Genomic DNA, 18,314 nt, shown 5'->3' with positions numbered 1-18,314 from the left:
AAGGCCAGTGGGACAGCAGAAAAAGTAGCGTAGCCAGCTAGGAGCTTAGTGCAAATGTGGAGTTTCTGATGCTCCGGCTTCCTCATGAAGAAGAGAGAATTCTGGGAGAGGAAACATGCATTTCTCCGGCTTTGGGATTTGTTTACAGTGAAGGTTGAGCACCGCCAATGTGGAAAAATCCCAAATACTCCAAAATCCAACACTTATCACATAGCAGCATGACACTTTACCCTTTAGGGTAGTTTTATAAGATGTATATGAAACATACATGAATTGAATGTTTGGACTTGTGTCTTATCCCCAAGATAGCTCATTATGGATATGTAGATATTCCAAAATAGGACAACAGGTAAAACTGGTCCTAAGTATCTCAGAAAAGAAAGTCAACCCATGTTGTAACTACTCTTAGCTTTATAGGATTTCCCAGATATCTGGAAACTGTGATTCTGGGGAAAATTCTAATTACTGTTGTCTAGAGAGAGAAGAGTATTACATAACACCCAAGCTAGAGCGAGCGACAGAGCGAGAGAGAGAGAGAGAGAGAGAGAGAGAGAGAGAGAGAGAGAGAGAGAGGTGGAATTTCAGCCACTCTTCTCCTAAGACAACAGGATTTTGATAGGAGGGAAATTTGTAATGGTATTCAATCCATATTCCAAAATATCCCCACCCCACTGCACCCCACAAAATCTATAATATTCTCTTTTCCTACGGTTCTTGTAAATTGTAAGAAATTTTGCTCTTTGGGGGTAGCAAACCATGGTGGGGGCCTCATAGTAAACCTCTGTGTGTTCCTCTGCGCTCCCTGACATCCCAGCCTCTAAGAGAAGAGTAGCATGGCCTTGCTCCAAAGCCAAATTAGGAAATGAGCAGCCAGATGGGGAAGCTCTCATCCAGGCATAATACTCTCTGTGCCAGGCCAAGGCTCACACGTGAGTGATGAGGAGCAGCCTGAAGCTCAAGCCAGATCAGAGCCAAATGACATCAAGCAATGGAGCAAGGCCAAAACTAAGGGAACGTGCCCAGGAGACTCCACTGCCCAGCCGGGGAACAGGCATCACTCCCGGGGATTGCATCCCAGAGTGTCCGTGTTCTTGCATGGAGATATCCCCTTTGCCCCCACCCCTCTCTGAGGTATGGCTGTGTGCAGCTAGCACTTAATGTTGAAGTTCTTCTCCCAGTCTAGGTACCAGGCAAGAATAAGGGAGCAGCCACAGCCGGGAAGAGGACTATGGCAAGCCTCTTTTCTCTGTTTCTCTGCATGTGCCTCATGCACCCATGTTTCTTTTTCCCTCTCAGCCTGGTTTCTCTGATCCGAGGCCAAGTAGTAACCACGGATGGGACTCCCTTGGTTGGTGTGAATGTGTCTTTTGTCAAATACCCAAAATATGGCTACACCATCACTCGCCAGGATGGCACGTAAGTAGCTCTGTGGGACCCGTACCTACCCAGAAACAAGTGTGCATGCAAAAAGAGCGACAACACTGTGGGCTTTGAACCAAGTAGTTTCTTCTAGCACAGGGCAGTGGCCACCTGCCCAGACCTCTAGGGAGGAGCCTCCCAAAGCCATGCCATAGCTGTGGGTATGACAAACTAACCAGAAAACGAACAGAAAAACCAGTGCTCCAAGGTGCCTGGCAGCCACCCCCCTCCTGTCTCCATGTCAGGTAACTGCCACTCCAAGGGTACCAGGGGGTGGGGGTGGGGGGCGGATAGGATTCTAGAGAAAGGAAGGAAGGTAGCTTTCAGAAGCTGACTCCTATTTTAAATCAAAGGCAGTGCAGGGTGACAGGAATCCACACGACACAGTGTCCTGCGGCGCTCCCCTCTGCTTTCATCTGCGGCTTTAAGAGTTGTGTTATTTTCGCTACAGTTTTGAGGGGGTGGGCTGTAATCAGAGAAGTCTAATTAAGTACATTTAGCAGTCACCCTGCTGTGTGAAGGAGGCGACCTTCCCCTATTATCTTCTGATTGGGAACACGCACCCGTTTCAGTCCCCACCAAGATGAAAGCAACGTGGCTTCCTTAATCCATCGGGCATCAAGTCAAAAGTTACAGAAAAAGAAAAGACATCCGCAGAAAGGGGGAAACACCCACTCTGAATTGAACACAACACACACACACACACACACACACACACACACACACACACACACACACCATATTCTCTTCGAAAGAGAGATAGAAACTGTCTCTGTGAATCTAATGCAAGGTTTTTCTGTAAAAATCAACTCTGGAAAATCATGGCTGCTTCATGGAAAAAGAACTGATTCTTCTGAAAAAAAATCTAGCCTTCTTTTCAATGTTTTAAGGTATTCATGAAGCCAGTTTAAAAAAAAATTAGCAGCTCACAGCAGCCCACTCACAGCCGCCCACCCTCATGTTCCCTACACTGAAGCTCTAGGAGCCCAGTGACTCTCACACCCTCAGTGAACATGGTCCTCAGCATCCTAATAAACCCACCGTGGGATACCCCCAAGCTGAGCAACACAGGACTCAGTAGCGTGACCCTGGCAGTGGCATGGCCTGCTGGGAAGTGGAGCTCACTGATGCTGCCTTGAATTGCAAGAGAGTGTTGTGCTGTCCAGGAAATGATCACAATTCAAAAGCCACTGACGACTGAATGTGTCCTGTTTTCGTGCCATTGAAAAATTGCAAAGTAGTAAGTCAAACCATTGCCAGTGTGAGGCCATCTGCATTCAATAGCTGTCTAGTGTCTCACACATGCATTCCAAATTCTCTGGAAGCACCAGGATAGCAAATGTGCCCTAGGCAGAAGGCCTTTGGCCCTTTTTTATGCTTAGAGACCAGCCCTTTTTTTTTTTTTTTTTTTTAAATGCTCCTAATCTTTAGCCCAGGCTGGCCTCAAATTTGTGATGATTAGGTTAGGGTTAGGATTAATCATATACATGTACCACCATGCCTGGCTTGAAACAAGCATTCTTCCTTAGTGTTTGCTTTTTTATTTGGAGGAACTTTTATTTGCTTGCTTGTTTCAGTCTGAGCTCTTGTGGTACTGGAGATCAACTGCCAGGCTTCATATATGCTAAGCAAGCATTCTACCACTGAACTATACCTCTAGCCCCTTCGGTTGGATTTATTTTTGTGTGTTCTTGTTTTTGAGGCAGGCTCCTGTTGAATGGCTGAAGCTGGTATGAACTTTCATGCTGATTTTCTTTTCTTTTCTTTTCTTTTCTTTTCTTTTCTTTTCTTTTCTTTTCTTTTCTTTTGGTTTTTCAAGACAGGAGACAGGGTTTCCAAGCTGTCCTAGAACTCACTTTGTAGACCAGGCTAGCACCAGGCTAGCCTCGAACTCACAGAGATTACCTGCTTCTGCCTCCTGAGTGCTGGGATTAAAGACATGTGCCTCCACTGCCTGGCTTCGTGTTCACTTTTTTATGCCAACAGAACAGCTGGGAACAGTATTGTTTTCAGCCAACTGGTGTTGGTATTGGTGATGTTTTAGACAGGATCTCACTGTGGAGCCCAGGCTCGCCTAGAACTAGGAATACTACTACCCCAGCTTGCCAAATACCAAGATTGCAGGTGTGCTTCAAAACTCTTGACTTCTGTGTGTATCAGATGCACAACTGTTTCCAGCACCATGAAGAGCCAGCAAACACATAAACAAATTAGCTGCAGGGTAAACAGTTGCACTCTGCATGCTCCAATATGCACCTCAATACTCCTGTATAGCCTATTCATTTGTTATAGATCTACTCAAAATCACCAGACACGGAACCAAAGTAGGGTAAAACACATGGTGTGTATATTTACATTGAGTATACTCTCACTGGGATGTTACTGTGACACAAACAGTGGAGATTCTGGAGTGAACAAGACAGAAACACTACTGCCCCGACACAATCGAGAGTCCAGGGGAGTACAGCTTAAAGCTGGGGGCGTCTCTCCACAAGCTACTTTGGCTTTACCTTAGCGGCAGCCCATCTCCATCTAGCTCTCGAGGTACAAACACGAATGTGGTTGAAGAAGCACTGCCTACATTTTGGAGAGCCTAGCAGAGTTTGGTTGGCAACATGTGCGCGTGCCCTGCCCACCTCCTATGACTGTGACCACACTCCTCCCGAACACGTCTCTCAGCCTTAGTGCTGAAGGCTTTATTCCAGGATCAGGTAGCATTTCCTGCGAAGTGCCAGAATGTGAATCACTTAGACTCTGCTGCCTGCCTGGCTTCTGTGGCCATGACTCAGCTCGCTCTGCTCTTGTGGCAGGAACATAGCCATGGAGGACACATACACAAATACGTGCCAATCATACATAATTACCAGTTTCCAAAACAGGTGGTAGGCTGGCTTTAGCTTACCCCTACCCTGAACACATCAACATACTTCGTTCTCTGTTACACTGTCCTGGTCAATCCCATCATTCCCACTTAATAGGTGAATGGTGGGTGAATCTGATTGGCTCAAAGTGGGTTGGTAACTTGCCTCAAGCCACAAAAAAAAAAAAAAAAAAAAAAAACTGGTAAGTTGCAGCCTAGTCCATCTACCCACCCGGCTCTGTCCCTCCCATGGCTTTTAAAGCAAGGAGGCTGAAGATGAGTCTACCCTTCTCAGTCACCCTTCTGACCCCTCTCCAGGTTTGACCTGATTGCCAATGGGGGTGCCGCCTTGACTCTGCACTTCGAGCGAGCTCCTTTCATGAGCCAGGAGCGCACAGTGTGGCTGCCGTGGAATAGCTTCTATGCCATGGACACCCTGGTGATGAAGACTGAGGAGAACTCCATTCCCAGCTGTGATCTCAGTGGCTTTGTCCGGCCTGATCCGATCATCATCTCCTCCCCTCTGTCCACCTTCTTCAGCGCTTCTCCTGCAGCAAACCCCATTGTGCCTGAGACCCAGGTAAGGGACAGGTACCAGAGCATGGGAAATGACCTCCGTGTTTCCCAAACCAAGCCTGACTGGCCGACTTTCTCCCATCATCTCGGTCTCTCCAACTGTACCAAAAACTAATATTAAGATTTATTTATTTTATGTATATGGTGCTCTATCTGCATGTACACCTGCATGCCAGAAGAAAACATCAGATCCCATTATAGACGGCTGTGAGCCACCATGTGGTTGCTGGGAATTGAACTCAGGACCTCTGGAAGACCAGCCAGCGCTCTTAACCACTGAGGCATCTCCCTAGCCTCCCCAGAAACTAATATTAACAGGAAAAAACAAAATGTAGAATTTACAAGTGCTGTAGGTGACAGTTTGAATCCCTCCTGGACATTCCGAACATTTACAGATAGTCGCCCAAGACTTTGGCAGCCATGAGAGCTCTTAATAAGATAAAAACAGCATACATATGTGCAACCCCCCTACAAATTGCTTTTTATTCCTGTTAGTCACCGAGATACATGATAAGAGGTGCTTTAATGATCTACATCAGTGTTACGACAGAGGGCATATTACATTACTGCCTCCCTGTTGCTTTATACCGATTGTCAGTGAAAGTTGCAGGTTCATATAATTACAGCCCCTCAGTGGCCTCCTTGCATGCAGCTAGCAATAAAGCCTGCTGTTCTTATTTACATCTTTGCCAACAGTGTGGAGTGGGTTTTTTTGGTTTTTTTGTTTTGTTTTGTTTTGTTTTTGTTTTTAGAGAAACGCAATAGTGACTAAGAATAATTATTAATCCAAAAATCATAACCTCAGTCCCTTTACTCCATGGTGTAGGATAAGTTTGAGTTGGTTTTCTTTTCTTCTCTGTCAGCCATGAGAAGTGGCTCATGCACCCGCATAAGGTATGATGCCTCAGCGAGGGAAGCAGCTCACAGCAGCGCTGGCTGGGAAACAGCTCACCTGCCAGGGTGTGTTTGACGTAGTAGATCAGCCACATGTTTCCCCTCCAGGTTCTTCATGAAGAAATTGAGCTCCCAGGTTCCAACGTGAAGCTCCGATACCTCAGCTCCAGAACGGCGGGATACAAGTCACTGCTGAAGATCACCATGACCCAGTCCACGGTGCCCTTGAACCTCATCAGGGTTCACTTGATGGTTGCTGTCGAGGGGCATCTCTTCCAGAAGTCATTCCAGGCTTCTCCCAACCTGGCCTACACATTCATCTGGGACAAGACTGATGCTTATGGCCAAAGGGTATATGGGCTATCCGACGCTGTTGGTACGTGTTGGTCTCAACCACTTTTTATTCATGGCTTTGGTTGTGTTTCTATATATTCTAAGCACTCTTCTAGTAAATAAAGACACAGTGGTCAATAAGACAGACGAGATCTGTCTTCCAGGGGAATTACATTCCAGTGGAGGACAACCAAGATAAGAAAGACTGACTGGATAAGGAAACATGAAGCCATGCTGAGTGTTAGTAATAAATGGCACATAAATAAATTAAATTAAATTCATAAATATATTTAAAATAAATGAGTGGAGGGGCAGACATGGATAAACAATCAGGGATGCTCCTCATTAAAGTGGGGTTTAATTGAAGACTTGAATGACCAACGGGAACCGTGTGAGAATCAGAAAAAGGGTACTCCAGACAGAGGGAACGGTTGGAAGAGACAACGGCTAGAATGTGGTGGTCAAAACAGATGAATGTCAAGAGGTAAGCAGGGCCTGGTCCATGATCCAGAAGCCATACTTGCAAATGGTACTGAATATGCCTTGAAAATAAGAAATTGGGGCTTGAGGAAATCTGAGGGCCACACTGTGTGTTTCCAGGCTTTGCCTTTGAGCTGTTTACCCTCAGGAACGATGGACCTCAGAGAAAGGCCCTTCAGTTAGGAGAGTTTGAGCTGTGGGTCAGCATCCGCCTAGCTCCTTCCTATGTGTAGAAAGCTGACTGGTGATTTGGATCTAGCATCCGGTATTCTCTCCATCCTCACCTTGTGATTCTCAAGGACTGTGAACAGCATGGCCAAAGTAAGAGGCTGGGAAACTCAGAAACGTTCACTGGGAGTGGCAGTGTTTATCAGGCAGTCACTTTGTACAGAGAGCATTGTGACAAATGCTCTCCTTCGGTAACCACTTGATGGACCAAGTAGACCTGATTATAAACTTCACGGTACAGCTCAGGGGTGGGGCAGGTAAAGTTTCCAAAGACACTCCAACCAGCAGGTTACAAGTACTCAGGATATGCCCCTGTAATCAGCTTCATCAATCAGTGATACCGGTAACTCAAGCGATAGAGTGGCTAGAGTAGCTAGTACATTTAATCTAAAACATTGGCTACTGAAGAGTACCCTCGCTGGTTTAGCCTACCTTGAATCAATAGCCAATACCACAAAGTAGAACATGCTGTTCCACTCTCGTGCTCTCTAGCTCCTGCCATCAGCTTAGGCGAATTCTGTTTCTCCAAACTCAAATCCATCCCCCTGCATCATATATTTTCCTAAAGTTCCAGAAATCACATCACTTCATCTGGAATATATCAACATGAGTGTCTAAAAACACTTAGAAATCATACCAACAATATAATTATCACAAAACCACAGTTGTTTAGTATCAACAAACAACCCGCCATTCTTCCTTATTTCCATTGGTGGCCAGCTGTCGTAGGACACAGCTGCAACCCCAGCACTCAGGTATCTGAGACAGGAGGATCACTAGTTTGAGGCTAGCATGAGCAACATTGGGCAAGTCCTTGTCTCAAAAGAAAGACAAAGGAAAGGGGAAGGAAAGAAAAAAGAAAGAAATTCCAATTGTCTCCTTAATATCGTAAAATATTAATACTTCAGTTGCTTGAAACAATATCCAAATAACGGTCGTTTTCTCTTAAATTTTGTAAAAAGAAATTTTTAATTGGGGCCAGCAAGATGGGTCAGGAATAAGGGCACCTGAGTTTAAGCCCTGGAACCCGCAGGGTGGAAGGAAAGAACCAGCTCCCGCCATGTGAGCGCTGTAGCACAAAACATGCACACACATACTCATTTACAGACATCAACTAATCAATTTTTAAAATGCAAAAACAACTTTAATCTCACTCTCTATGTCTCTCATGAAATCAGTCTGACTTTCCCTGTACCTCTCCCTTTTCCCTCATAATTCAGTCACTGAGGAAATCGGGTTCTTTGCCCGTAGCACCCCAGTCAGATCTGCTGGTTGGTTGTGTACTGGTGGCTGTTTCACCCCCTGCAGAGGGACAGTTGGGTCTTGAGTTCTTCCTCTGGCCCAGGTTTGGTTGGGCAAGACAACTCAAGGGGCATGGAGGTGTTCTACCAGGAGGAACCTGGTGAGGCTGGATGTCTCTTAAGGTTTTTAGCCGTGTGGTTGCTCAGTCTTTATTTGTTTGAGGTCACCAAGCGTTACAGAATGATATTTTAAGACTGTCACTGAGTCTTCAACTATTAGCTGGAATACTTTCCTACAGTGGTGGCTTCTCATTAACTACTTGGCTGTTTGAGCTCCAGTTCATACAAGAAATAAAGGACAAGTACGTGCTTCTTTCCTTATTTACTGGTTTTCAGTATAATGAGTTGGCTTATCCTCCAAATGAATGTTATCTTAAATATCACTATGAACTCATACACTGAAATATATCTAGTACATTTCAACCCGTTGAACTCATTATGCTTGTTAATGGTCAGAAAGTCCTGTGTGTGGTCATTAGGAGTCTCTTCAAGCTGGCTCCCAAATCCTTTGACATGACCCTCGTAGATGGTGATTCCTTCTTTATTTGCTATCTGGCACCTTTAGGACGCCTATTCTCAGTGTGTTCATTTCTTGCTCCCATATTTCCGACAAGCCCTGATGCTTTGCAGTGAGAAACAGTGTATGAAGACCACAGGTGGACAAGGGCAATCTCTGACTACAGAGTTGGCCACGATTGGCAGTTTGAAAGGACAAGCTTTGATGTGCATGGGGATGCGTGTGTGGCTTTGTTTGTTGTTGTTTTGAGATTTAAAAATGTATCCTTCATTCATATCGACATTCGTGCATCTCGGGATTTTTCAAAAGCTGCAGAAAATCCCTATTGGTGACACACATAGTTAAGAGTTTAATGTACTAGGAACAGCTATATAACGATGCCTCAGATTTTCAGAGCAGCCTTCCAATTAAAGATGTATGGCACCTCAGCATTTGGTCTCATCTCTCTAAGAAATCAAGACTTCGCTTACCACATGTATAAATACATGAGGCACAAAGGCTGGAATCAAGGGTTGATGTACTTTTCTCCCCTCCTTTCTTTCTTCTGTGTGACAAATGCAAGACTTTGACAAACAAGATTTTAGGGTCTGGCACTCACTGGCACCCATTGTAACTAGCAGGCTGCACTCTATGGGTGCCAGGCTTTTCTGGCACTTTCTAGAATTCCTGAGTGCACAGTCAGGTATCCATAGAAGATTGTTTCCACAACCCCCTTAGATCCCAATCTCTGTGGATGCTTGGCTTCCTCGCATGGGATGGCATAGCATTTTGTATATAACCTGTGTGCATCCTCCCATATTCTTTAAATCAGCTCTGGTTAAGTTTTATGATGTGTATTGTTTAGGGAATGATAACATAGACAAACGCTTGTGTATGTTCAGTCCAGATGCAGCATATTTTCCTAAATCTTTTTAGTCTATATGACGTTGGTTGAATTTCTAGATACAGAACCTGCATACACTGAAGGCCAGCAGTGCTAAGAACCTTTTCCTTACACAAGCTGTTGCCCCCAAAAACTCCTTCTCAAGGAGCTTAGTTACTTTCTACAGCCTTTCTCCTAATGAGTGACAGGAACAGCAGCCAACAGAAACTGCCTCCCATCCTCCCATCTACATCTAAGGAGACTTGTTTGGTATTAGGTTTTGAAATGATTCTTCTCCTCCTTCCATGTCTCTGGGGTCATTTTGAAAGTCAAAGGGTTCATCAAGGAAGTCTTCCTGTGATCACTGCGTAAAGTTTCAAAGTTGAATTCAAAAATCTGGATTTCATAAGACAGAATCCCAGGGCCAAAGCTATCAGCCACCTCTTGAAGTTTGGGGAACAGGTATCACAGCTAATGTGTGGTTCTCATTCTTGCTAAGGAGCTCTGGAGTACTCAGTCACCTCTTTTCTCCCACCTTGTCCCGAACCCTTTGTCTTACAGTGTCTGTCGGGTTTGAATATGAGACCTGTCCCAGTCTCATCCTGTGGGAGAAAAGGACAGCCCTGCTCCAGGGGTTTGAGCTGGACCCTTCCAACCTTGGTGGCTGGTCCCTGGACAAGCACCACATCCTCAATGTGAAGAGCGGTATGTTAGGGACTAGGGACGGTGCTTAGTGGGCAGTGCTCGCCTAACATGCGTGGATTAAACATTCATGGATAAATTGATGCATTGGTTTAGTCTCTCTAGTGTTGGCATTTAAGTGGTAGCCCTTTCCTTGGGCCTTTTTTTTTTTTTTTTTTTTGAATCAAATATCCCTCAGATTCATAGATTTTCTCATTTTTCCCCTTTAAAAGTCAATCTCAGTATATCAGACTTATTGTACCTCAGCATCCTTTTCCTGTCATCCTCCAGACAGTATCCTACCCACATCACAGCTTAGGGAGTGGGCCTCCCATTGCTGTTCTCTCTGCACCATGAGGAAATGGGAAAGCTCCCCCATTTTTTTTCTTTGCTCCCTATCACTTCCCACCCATTCAGTAGGTCAATCCAAGAATCCTCCCCACAGGGCATGTGACTTCTCCTCTCTGCCTCCCTCCCCCAGGAATACTACACAAAGGCACCGGGGAGAACCAGTTCCTGACCCAGCAGCCTGCCATCATCACAAGCATCATGGGCAATGGTCGCCGCAGGAGTATCTCCTGTCCCAGCTGCAATGGTCTTGCCGAAGGCAACAAGCTGTTGGCCCCTGTGGCCCTGGCTGTGGGGATCGACGGGAGCCTCTTTGTCGGTGACTTCAACTACATACGGCGCATCTTCCCCTCTCGAAATGTGACCAGTATCTTGGAGTTACGGTAAATGGCTACACAAGAAAACTTCTGCTCTCTAGATCCCCCTTACCACCACAAGTTTCTCTGGGTGGAGGATGGCTGAATTTGGGGTTCTCAGAGCTGGAAATGTTTTGATTATAAAATGTCATCCACATATTTGATACAATGGTCAGCAATTCAACTAAAACAAGAGAAACAAAAGAGTCCCCAACCCAGAAAGGAACCAAGTGTCTTCCATTTTTTTAAAAAAGCTCAGAAGCAGCTCCCGACACACATCAAAGTGTGAGGACCACTGATGCCCAATTCCCCATCCACAAGGTTTTGCTAAGCGCCTCTGGGTGCTACCCCTAGTAAACCCTCTGGGTCTTTTTGTACTTCATAGGATGCAGTATAGCAAAATGACATCTGGCCTAACTCGGTCATTTCTCACCGTCCTGGGAGATTTCCTCCTGACCATTGCTTGCTACTAAGTCTGAAGACTAGATTCCTCTGTGTTGGGAAAACAGAGACTCCTAAATGCTCTTGAAAAATACCTTTCCAAGGAAAGTTGGTTCCAAATCCTCAATCAGAGGAGGATGTATTCAGAGAGGGAGGAAAATATAAATGAGTAAATGAGGGGGAGGGGAGTATTCAACAAATATCTGGTGAATATAAACTATGCCCCCATGTTGTGTTTGTGATTCAATAGGGAACTCCCAATTATACCATGTGGAAAGTGAAAAAATAATTTCAAATAGACATGAATGTTTTAAGGAAAATCTAACAGGTCAAGACATAGGAAACATGGTGAATAGGGAGAACAAGAGGGCTACAAAACACAAAATAATCAGAGAAACCTCTCTTACTGATAGCCTTTGAGCTGGGCCCTGAATGACATCTGGGGGAAAGCATTCCAGGCACAGAAAAGTTAGGCAGAAGATCTATTTCCTGCCAGTAACCTGGCGAATTGAAGGAGCCCATAGAAGTTCAATGCGACCAGGGGCTGGTGACCTCTGAAGAGCGTCTTTACAGGAACCCAGAGAGGCAAGGAAGGGGCAGGCGCTTTGAAAAGTGACTGCTTGCATACAGACAGGCAAAAGTTGCATTTCGTGTGCAATGGGCAGCCACTGGAGGTTGAAGTAGAGGGTGGATGTAGTTGATGTATGATCTGAGTGGCCTGTTTTAAAGATGGCTCTGGCTAGCCTGTGGAAAATGGACCGTAGGAATACAGGGATGGGGCAAGAACATTCATAGAAAGACTGTGTCAGTGGTCCAGGATTTGGGTCGTGGTGATTTGGTAGTGCTGACAGGATGTGGAAATGTTCCAGTGAAGATGTATCTTCCCGTTAAACCTGATGAGTGATATATAAGGACTGAAGAGAGGGAGAGAGGGGGGAAAGAGAGGAAGATGGAGAGGAAAAGAGGTGGGGGGAGGGGAGAGCCCTAGGATTTGGGCCTGAGCCACCCTGTGACTGGTGATGCTTTTGAAGCGCCCTCAGCTAACTATGTGAAAGATGCACAAGGCACAGGTCATGTTTGCACTGGATGTCTATGTCCACTAAATTCGCATCAATGTGAGCAAAAAGATTGACAGACCAACTTAATGGGAAGAACCTTGGCTCAGGTTGCTGAGCACTCGGTCTGTCTTGGCAGGAAGGGTGTGGTAGAGCAGGTCACGCCATGGCAGACAGGAAGCCAAGCAGAACCATGACAAGAGAGGTCAGGGCAAGATAGCCTTTGAGCACATGCTCCAACAACCCACATCCTCCAACCCAGCCCACCCCCTCCACAGTGCCACAGCCTCCCTGTCGTCTAGGCTGTTTTTTAAATCCATCAATGGATTAAGCATTAGGTCAGAGTCCTCATGACCTAATCATCTCTGGAAACACCTTTATGACACACTGAGAGGCATGCTTCACTAATCTCTTAGGTACTTCTCCATCCAATCAAGTTGGCAATCAGTGTCCTCACAGCTCCTGCTGGGAAAGGCATCAGTGACCTGGCCACCAACAGCTATCACTAAATATTCTTAGGAGTCAAAACTCTGCCAGGCACCATAAGGGGGAAACATAGAAGGGGTGGGGTGGGGGAGACACGGCCGTTCCACCCGGAGATAACTGCGACCCCCTCCTCCACAGGATGTTTACTGAGTATTAAGTGTTAGGCACACGTGTACCTCCGTGAGGACAGGAGAGATGAAATGTGGGCTCAAGAAATACCCTGCTGAGGGTAGAGGTGGGCACCTGGAGAAGAAAATGCACTTTCAAGCTGAGCCGAAGAGCCAAAGAAACCATTACAGAAACAGAGCGCAAGGCCAGGAAATACAGGAGGAGGCAGGGGTGGGTAGTAGATGAGCAGAGAGAGAGAGAGCAAGCAGGAGGCACAGTGACAGGACAGCAAACTCTCACCAGCTTTCTCCAGATCGCACCCAGGGAAGCCTCCTTCCTGGGACTGGTTTGTCGTTGTTGTTATTGTTGTTGTGTGTGTCTTAGTTAGGCTCCCTATTGCTGTGATGAAACACCATGACCCAAAAGCCAGTTGGGGCAGAAAGGGTTTATTTGGCTTACACTTCTACAGCACTATTCATCATGGAAGGAAGTCAGGGCAGAAACTCAAACAGGGCAGGAGCCTGGAGACAGGAGCTGATACAGAAGCCGTGGAGGGGGCTGCTTACTGGCCTGCTCAGCCTGCTTTCTTATAGAACCCAGGACCACCAGCCAAGGATGGCCCCACCCACAAACGGCTGGGCCCTCCCCCACCAATCCTCCATTTATGGACTTGCTCCTCTGTTAGGGCTCTTCCTGCTCAAAACCAAATCAGTAATGGCATGGTACATTCCCACTTCCAAATCTTAACTCATGCTGCTTGCTCAACTCAACATATCCATTCGACCTAGGCAACTGCTTCCTGTCAATTAGTTCCATTCTGAAGGTCCCCTCTTGCTAGAAGTTCTCCCCCTCCTCTGAGAGTGTGACATTCTGGATTTCCATTAGGCTGCTTCCTACCTTTCCTGGTTCTCTCTGTGTGGCTCTTTAAGCGTGGGTGTGTGTATACAGTACACACCTTGGTCATCTCTACCCTGTCATGTCTAGAGCAGTGTCCAACCTCCTGTTACACTCAAGTCCTGGATACTCAAGATGGGTATTGGAATTGAAGAACCAGTCCCTCCCCTCTTGTTGGACCTGGCCTTTGATTCCATATCTCTCAAACCGTAGAGACCACAACACCAGTGGTAAAAGCTAACGGCCCAATCAAAGGAAAACATCCCATGCCTATGCGGTAACATTGAGGGCAGCTTGAGGGCTATCATTCCCAATATCCCTTGACTGCTGTGTGATTTCCACCCCCACACACACACCTTTTTTTTCTACTGTCTTCAAACTTGTTCTTGCTTTCATCAGGCAGGAACCCAGAGCCGATTAGAAGTTAAGCTTTTACAAGAACACTGACTCGATTCTTCTTTTCTTCCCACCACACGCCTGAAAACAAAGAGATGTCAATCCCTCTCTTCAGAACAGTCACCCACAGAGGAGGGAGGGAGGAGGGGGAGACTGTCTTGCCTGTGTCTTTTCTTTCTCCATTGTGGCTTGGCAGCTGAGTGATTCCATTTTGGAGTCAAGGCACCATCCCTACCTTGCTCACCCACCCCAGCGCCCCGCCTCCCCATCAAGATGCTGTTGAAGTCTTCCCGCAGTCTTCATTGAGCTTTTCAGGCCAGAGGTCCCCACGCTCCAGTAACTTCGGATGCTGGGAAGAGTACCATGGTCATCACCTGTGTGCTCTGAGCTGACACATTCTCAACACCCACTTCCCTGAAAGGCCTCACGTCCCACCTTTAGGAGATGTGTTCCTTCCTGTCCTTATCACCCTGTCCACCTGGTCCATGGAAAACCTAAAGACTCTGGAGCAAATTCATCAGTCACTAACATCTTAGGGTGAATTTCTCTCAAAGATAAATCTTTCTCTCCCAAATTTGAAACATCTTAAGAGGTAGACCCCACAGCATGGCAGTCAGGGCTGGGACAGTATCTCTGTAATGTCTCTTGGTGTGGCCCATTTTGATAGACGTAAGACTGCCATACCTCCTCTAACGTTTGAAATTCTTTTCCATTTTCCAAACGAAAGTGATGATGTTTCATGTGTTTTGTTTTATTTTGTTTTTAACTGAAGAGAACATCCTCCATGTGCTTTCGGGTGGGCCCATGGCAGAACCACACTAGGGCAGATCTTCAGGGTGGGGAGTTGTCCGACTTAGATGTGTTGGTGCTGAAGGAGGCAGAGATGTGGATAAAGCGGGAGCCTGGAGAGGAGCGCAAAAGCAACAGACGCTGGAAATCCAAAGAAGCATACCAAAAGACAAGCTTGACCTGAGAGATAAACAAGGATCCATCCCACTGAGTGTGAGGACACACAGTGTGACTGCAGCTGGACACACTGAGTGTGAGGACACACAGTGTGACTACAGCCAGCTGGACCCACTGAGTGTGAGGACACACAGTGTGACTACAGCCAGCTGGACCCACTGAGTGTGAGGACACACAGTGTGACTACAGCCAGCTGGACCCACTGAGTGTGAGGACACACAGTGTGACTACAGCCAGCTGGACCCACTGAATGTGAGGACACACAGTGTGACTACAGCCAGCTGGACCCAGTGAGTGTGAGGACACACAGTGTGACTACAGCCAGCTGGACCCACTGAGTGTGAGGACGAACAGTGTGACTGCAGCTGGACCCACTGAGTGTGAGGACACACAGTGTGACTACAGCCAGCTGGACCCACTGAGTGTGAGGACACACAGTGTGACTGTAGCTGGACACACTGAGTGTGAGGACACACAGTGTGACTAGAGCCAGCTAGACCCAGTGAGTGTGAGGACGAACAGTGTGACTGCAGCTGGACCCACTGAGTGTGAGGACACACAGTGTGACTACAGCCAGCTGGACCCACTGAGTGTGAGGACACACAGTGTGACTACAGCCAGCTGGACCCACTGAGTGTGAGGACAGTGTGACAGCAGCTGGACCCAGTGAGTGTGAGGACACACAGTGTGACTACAGCCAGCTGGACCCACTGAGTGTGAGGACAGTGTGACTACAGCCAGCTGGACCCAGTCAGTGTAAGGACACACAGTGTGACTACAGCCAGCTGGACCCACTGAGTGTGAGGACACACAGTGTGACTACAGCCAGCTGGACCCACTGAGTGTGAGGACAGTGTGACAGCAGCTGGACCCACTGAGTGTAAGGACACACAGTGTGACTACAGCCAGCTGGACCCAGTCAGTGTGAGGCTGTGCAGTGTGACTGCAGCTGGAGAAGGTGCCAGCTTCCCTCCTGTCAGCTGTGAATGAGTGACAGGAAAGGACAGCAGACAAAGTCCCCAACCCAGAATAGTACTAACCACCATGTCTCTGAAAAATCGGCTACCTCTTGGCTCTGTTTTCAAAGCCCTTTCACCAAGGACAGATCTAAGCTCACAAGGCTAAAAGGGAATGCAATTTTAGGAGGTCCCTCTTAAAAAGAAGATAAGCAAATTATAAATTGAAAATGAGAAATGAGTGTCAGTGAGGTGTGTAAGTGGAGAGAAGTGCTTGGTGCACAAGGCCAATGACCTGCGTTCATTCCCCAGAATCCACAGGGCAAAGATAGAATCAACTCCAAAAGGTGTCCTTTGACCTCTACACAAACATTCCATGCCGTGTGCATGCTTATACTCATGCACAGACACACAGCATACACAGACACAGACAATAATAATGATAATAATTAATAATAATAAATGCAATTAAGAGAAAGAACCTCCCACTGTGCTACCCTGACCATCTGAGTCTCGTCTTGACTTGAGGGCTAAGGAAGGTCAGGTCTAGTTAGTACTTGGATGAGAGGAAATGAAAAATGAAACAATATTATTTAAGATGAGAAAAATAAAACCAAATGGCAAGTTTTGTAAAAAGCCGCAGGGATCACCGGCATCACCAAGCACAAATGACCCAATACTTTGTATTAACTGACTCCTGTTCCACTTCTGTGATGCTTGATTTTTTTTTCCATACCCTTTTGATTCTCTTCGGATAGTTTTGTTGTTGCTATCATTTGTTTTGTCTTGGGATTTTTTGTTGTTGTTTGGGGGTTTTGAAACAGGGTCTCATAGCCCAGGCTGGCCTTGAACTTGCTGCTATTTACCCAGGGATGGCCATAAACTCCTGATCCTTCTGTCTCTACCTCCCAAGTGGCGCCACAGCCAGCTCTTTGATTATTTTTTATGTGACAGTTATTTTCTGATTTTGTTATCTATAGAATGAACACACATATTAAGGCTTTCCTCCCATATAACCCATCAAAATTGCTTTCAGATTATTGATAAAGTAAAAAAAAAAAAAAAAAAAAAACTTGCTGCCATGTTCACAATTGGTTGTTGATAACATGAAGTTGTAAGAAGTACAAAACTTAGAGAAACCTCTATCAGGTTTCCTTTGTAATATTTCTGGGCATTTCACATTTTCTTGTAATGTTCTTTGAACTGACATTCATTAATCATCTTGTCGCCCATGTACATATAACCATGAAGGATGAATTCTGCGGTGGCTCTCACATGCCCTACAAAGATGCTACATGAATCAACACAGTAGGGCAGAAGCATTCCCAAAAGCGATTCTTACGACAGAATGGCTGGCAATAATTTAGCTAGATGCCGTTCCCCTAGCCACATCCCTCTAGAACTCAACTAAATGTATCCCAAATTAATGTTTCTGTACTTAGAACAGCAACAATAAAACTGTGCCCAGCCCAACTCCACTCTATTTGAAAGGGGAAAGAGAGGACATGAAGGGTAAGGTGCATATGCTCACAACTGTCTGCAGCTTCAAACTTCTGAACAGAACACAGGGGGTGCAGCTAGTCCATGGCCAAGGGAAGCAGCCTCATTCCATGCTCCCTGCATTCCAAGACTTATTTCCCCAGCCCTTCCTCTCTTTGAAGTATCAGCAATGCCGAGATGTGTAAGTCTCGTCCTGCTCTCAAAGACATGGGAAAGACCAGCACACTCACATAAATCATGAGACAGGGTGATGAGAGCTCTGGGAGAGAGGCTGGGGAGCCCGGGGGAGACCCTGAAGCCTTTGCAGAGGACTCCTAGACTTTGTGGTGTGAAATGCTAATTCATCTCAGTTTCGTAAATTGGAGACATCATTTTTCCCTCAAAGGGTGTGCCTGAAGGGTTTATGTTGTTGAGGGTGTGCAAAGTCTAAACCTGTCCCTCAGAAGTAGGGTATCTATACTCTTCACAGACTGACTAAAGGATGGTGTTATTTTGGCTAGTTTCCTGCCCTGGACTGAAGAACAGTGACCTCAGCCTTTATCCAAAGCTCATATCCACATGATCTGTCAAACTCCACACCTTCCTATGCCTTGATCCCCCGCCCCTCCTGTGCTCTTCCCCTAACACTGATAGAGTAATCAACTTAAAGCAGATGTT

General features: G+C 46.2%; 1 protein-coding gene across 6 annotated transcripts in view; it reads left to right on the top strand.

The window, feature by feature from the left end:
• Positions 1 to 18,314, top strand: part of Tenm2 (teneurin transmembrane protein 2) — a 942,842-nt gene that overhangs the window by 871,151 nt on the left and 53,377 nt on the right. For all 6 annotated transcript variants that reach the window (XM_059270357.1, XM_059270356.1, XM_059270355.1 and 3 more), the window contains 5 exons: positions 1,297 to 1,416; positions 4,598 to 4,859; positions 5,858 to 6,125; positions 10,032 to 10,175; positions 10,633 to 10,882. In XM_059270357.1, the coding sequence (XP_059126340.1) occupies positions 1,297 to 1,416; positions 4,598 to 4,859; positions 5,858 to 6,125; positions 10,032 to 10,175; positions 10,633 to 10,882 (1,044 nt within the window). The remainder of the gene's footprint in view (positions 1 to 1,296; positions 1,417 to 4,597; positions 4,860 to 5,857; positions 6,126 to 10,031; positions 10,176 to 10,632; positions 10,883 to 18,314) is intronic.

Source organism: Peromyscus eremicus, chromosome 8a, assembly GCF_949786415.1.
Source record: "Peromyscus eremicus chromosome 8a, PerEre_H2_v1, whole genome shotgun sequence".
In the NCBI taxonomy this organism is placed as follows: Eukaryota; Metazoa; Chordata; class Mammalia; order Rodentia; family Cricetidae; genus Peromyscus; species Peromyscus eremicus.
Note: the sequence above shows the minus strand (reverse complement) of the source record. Positions and strands in the feature narration are given on the sequence as shown.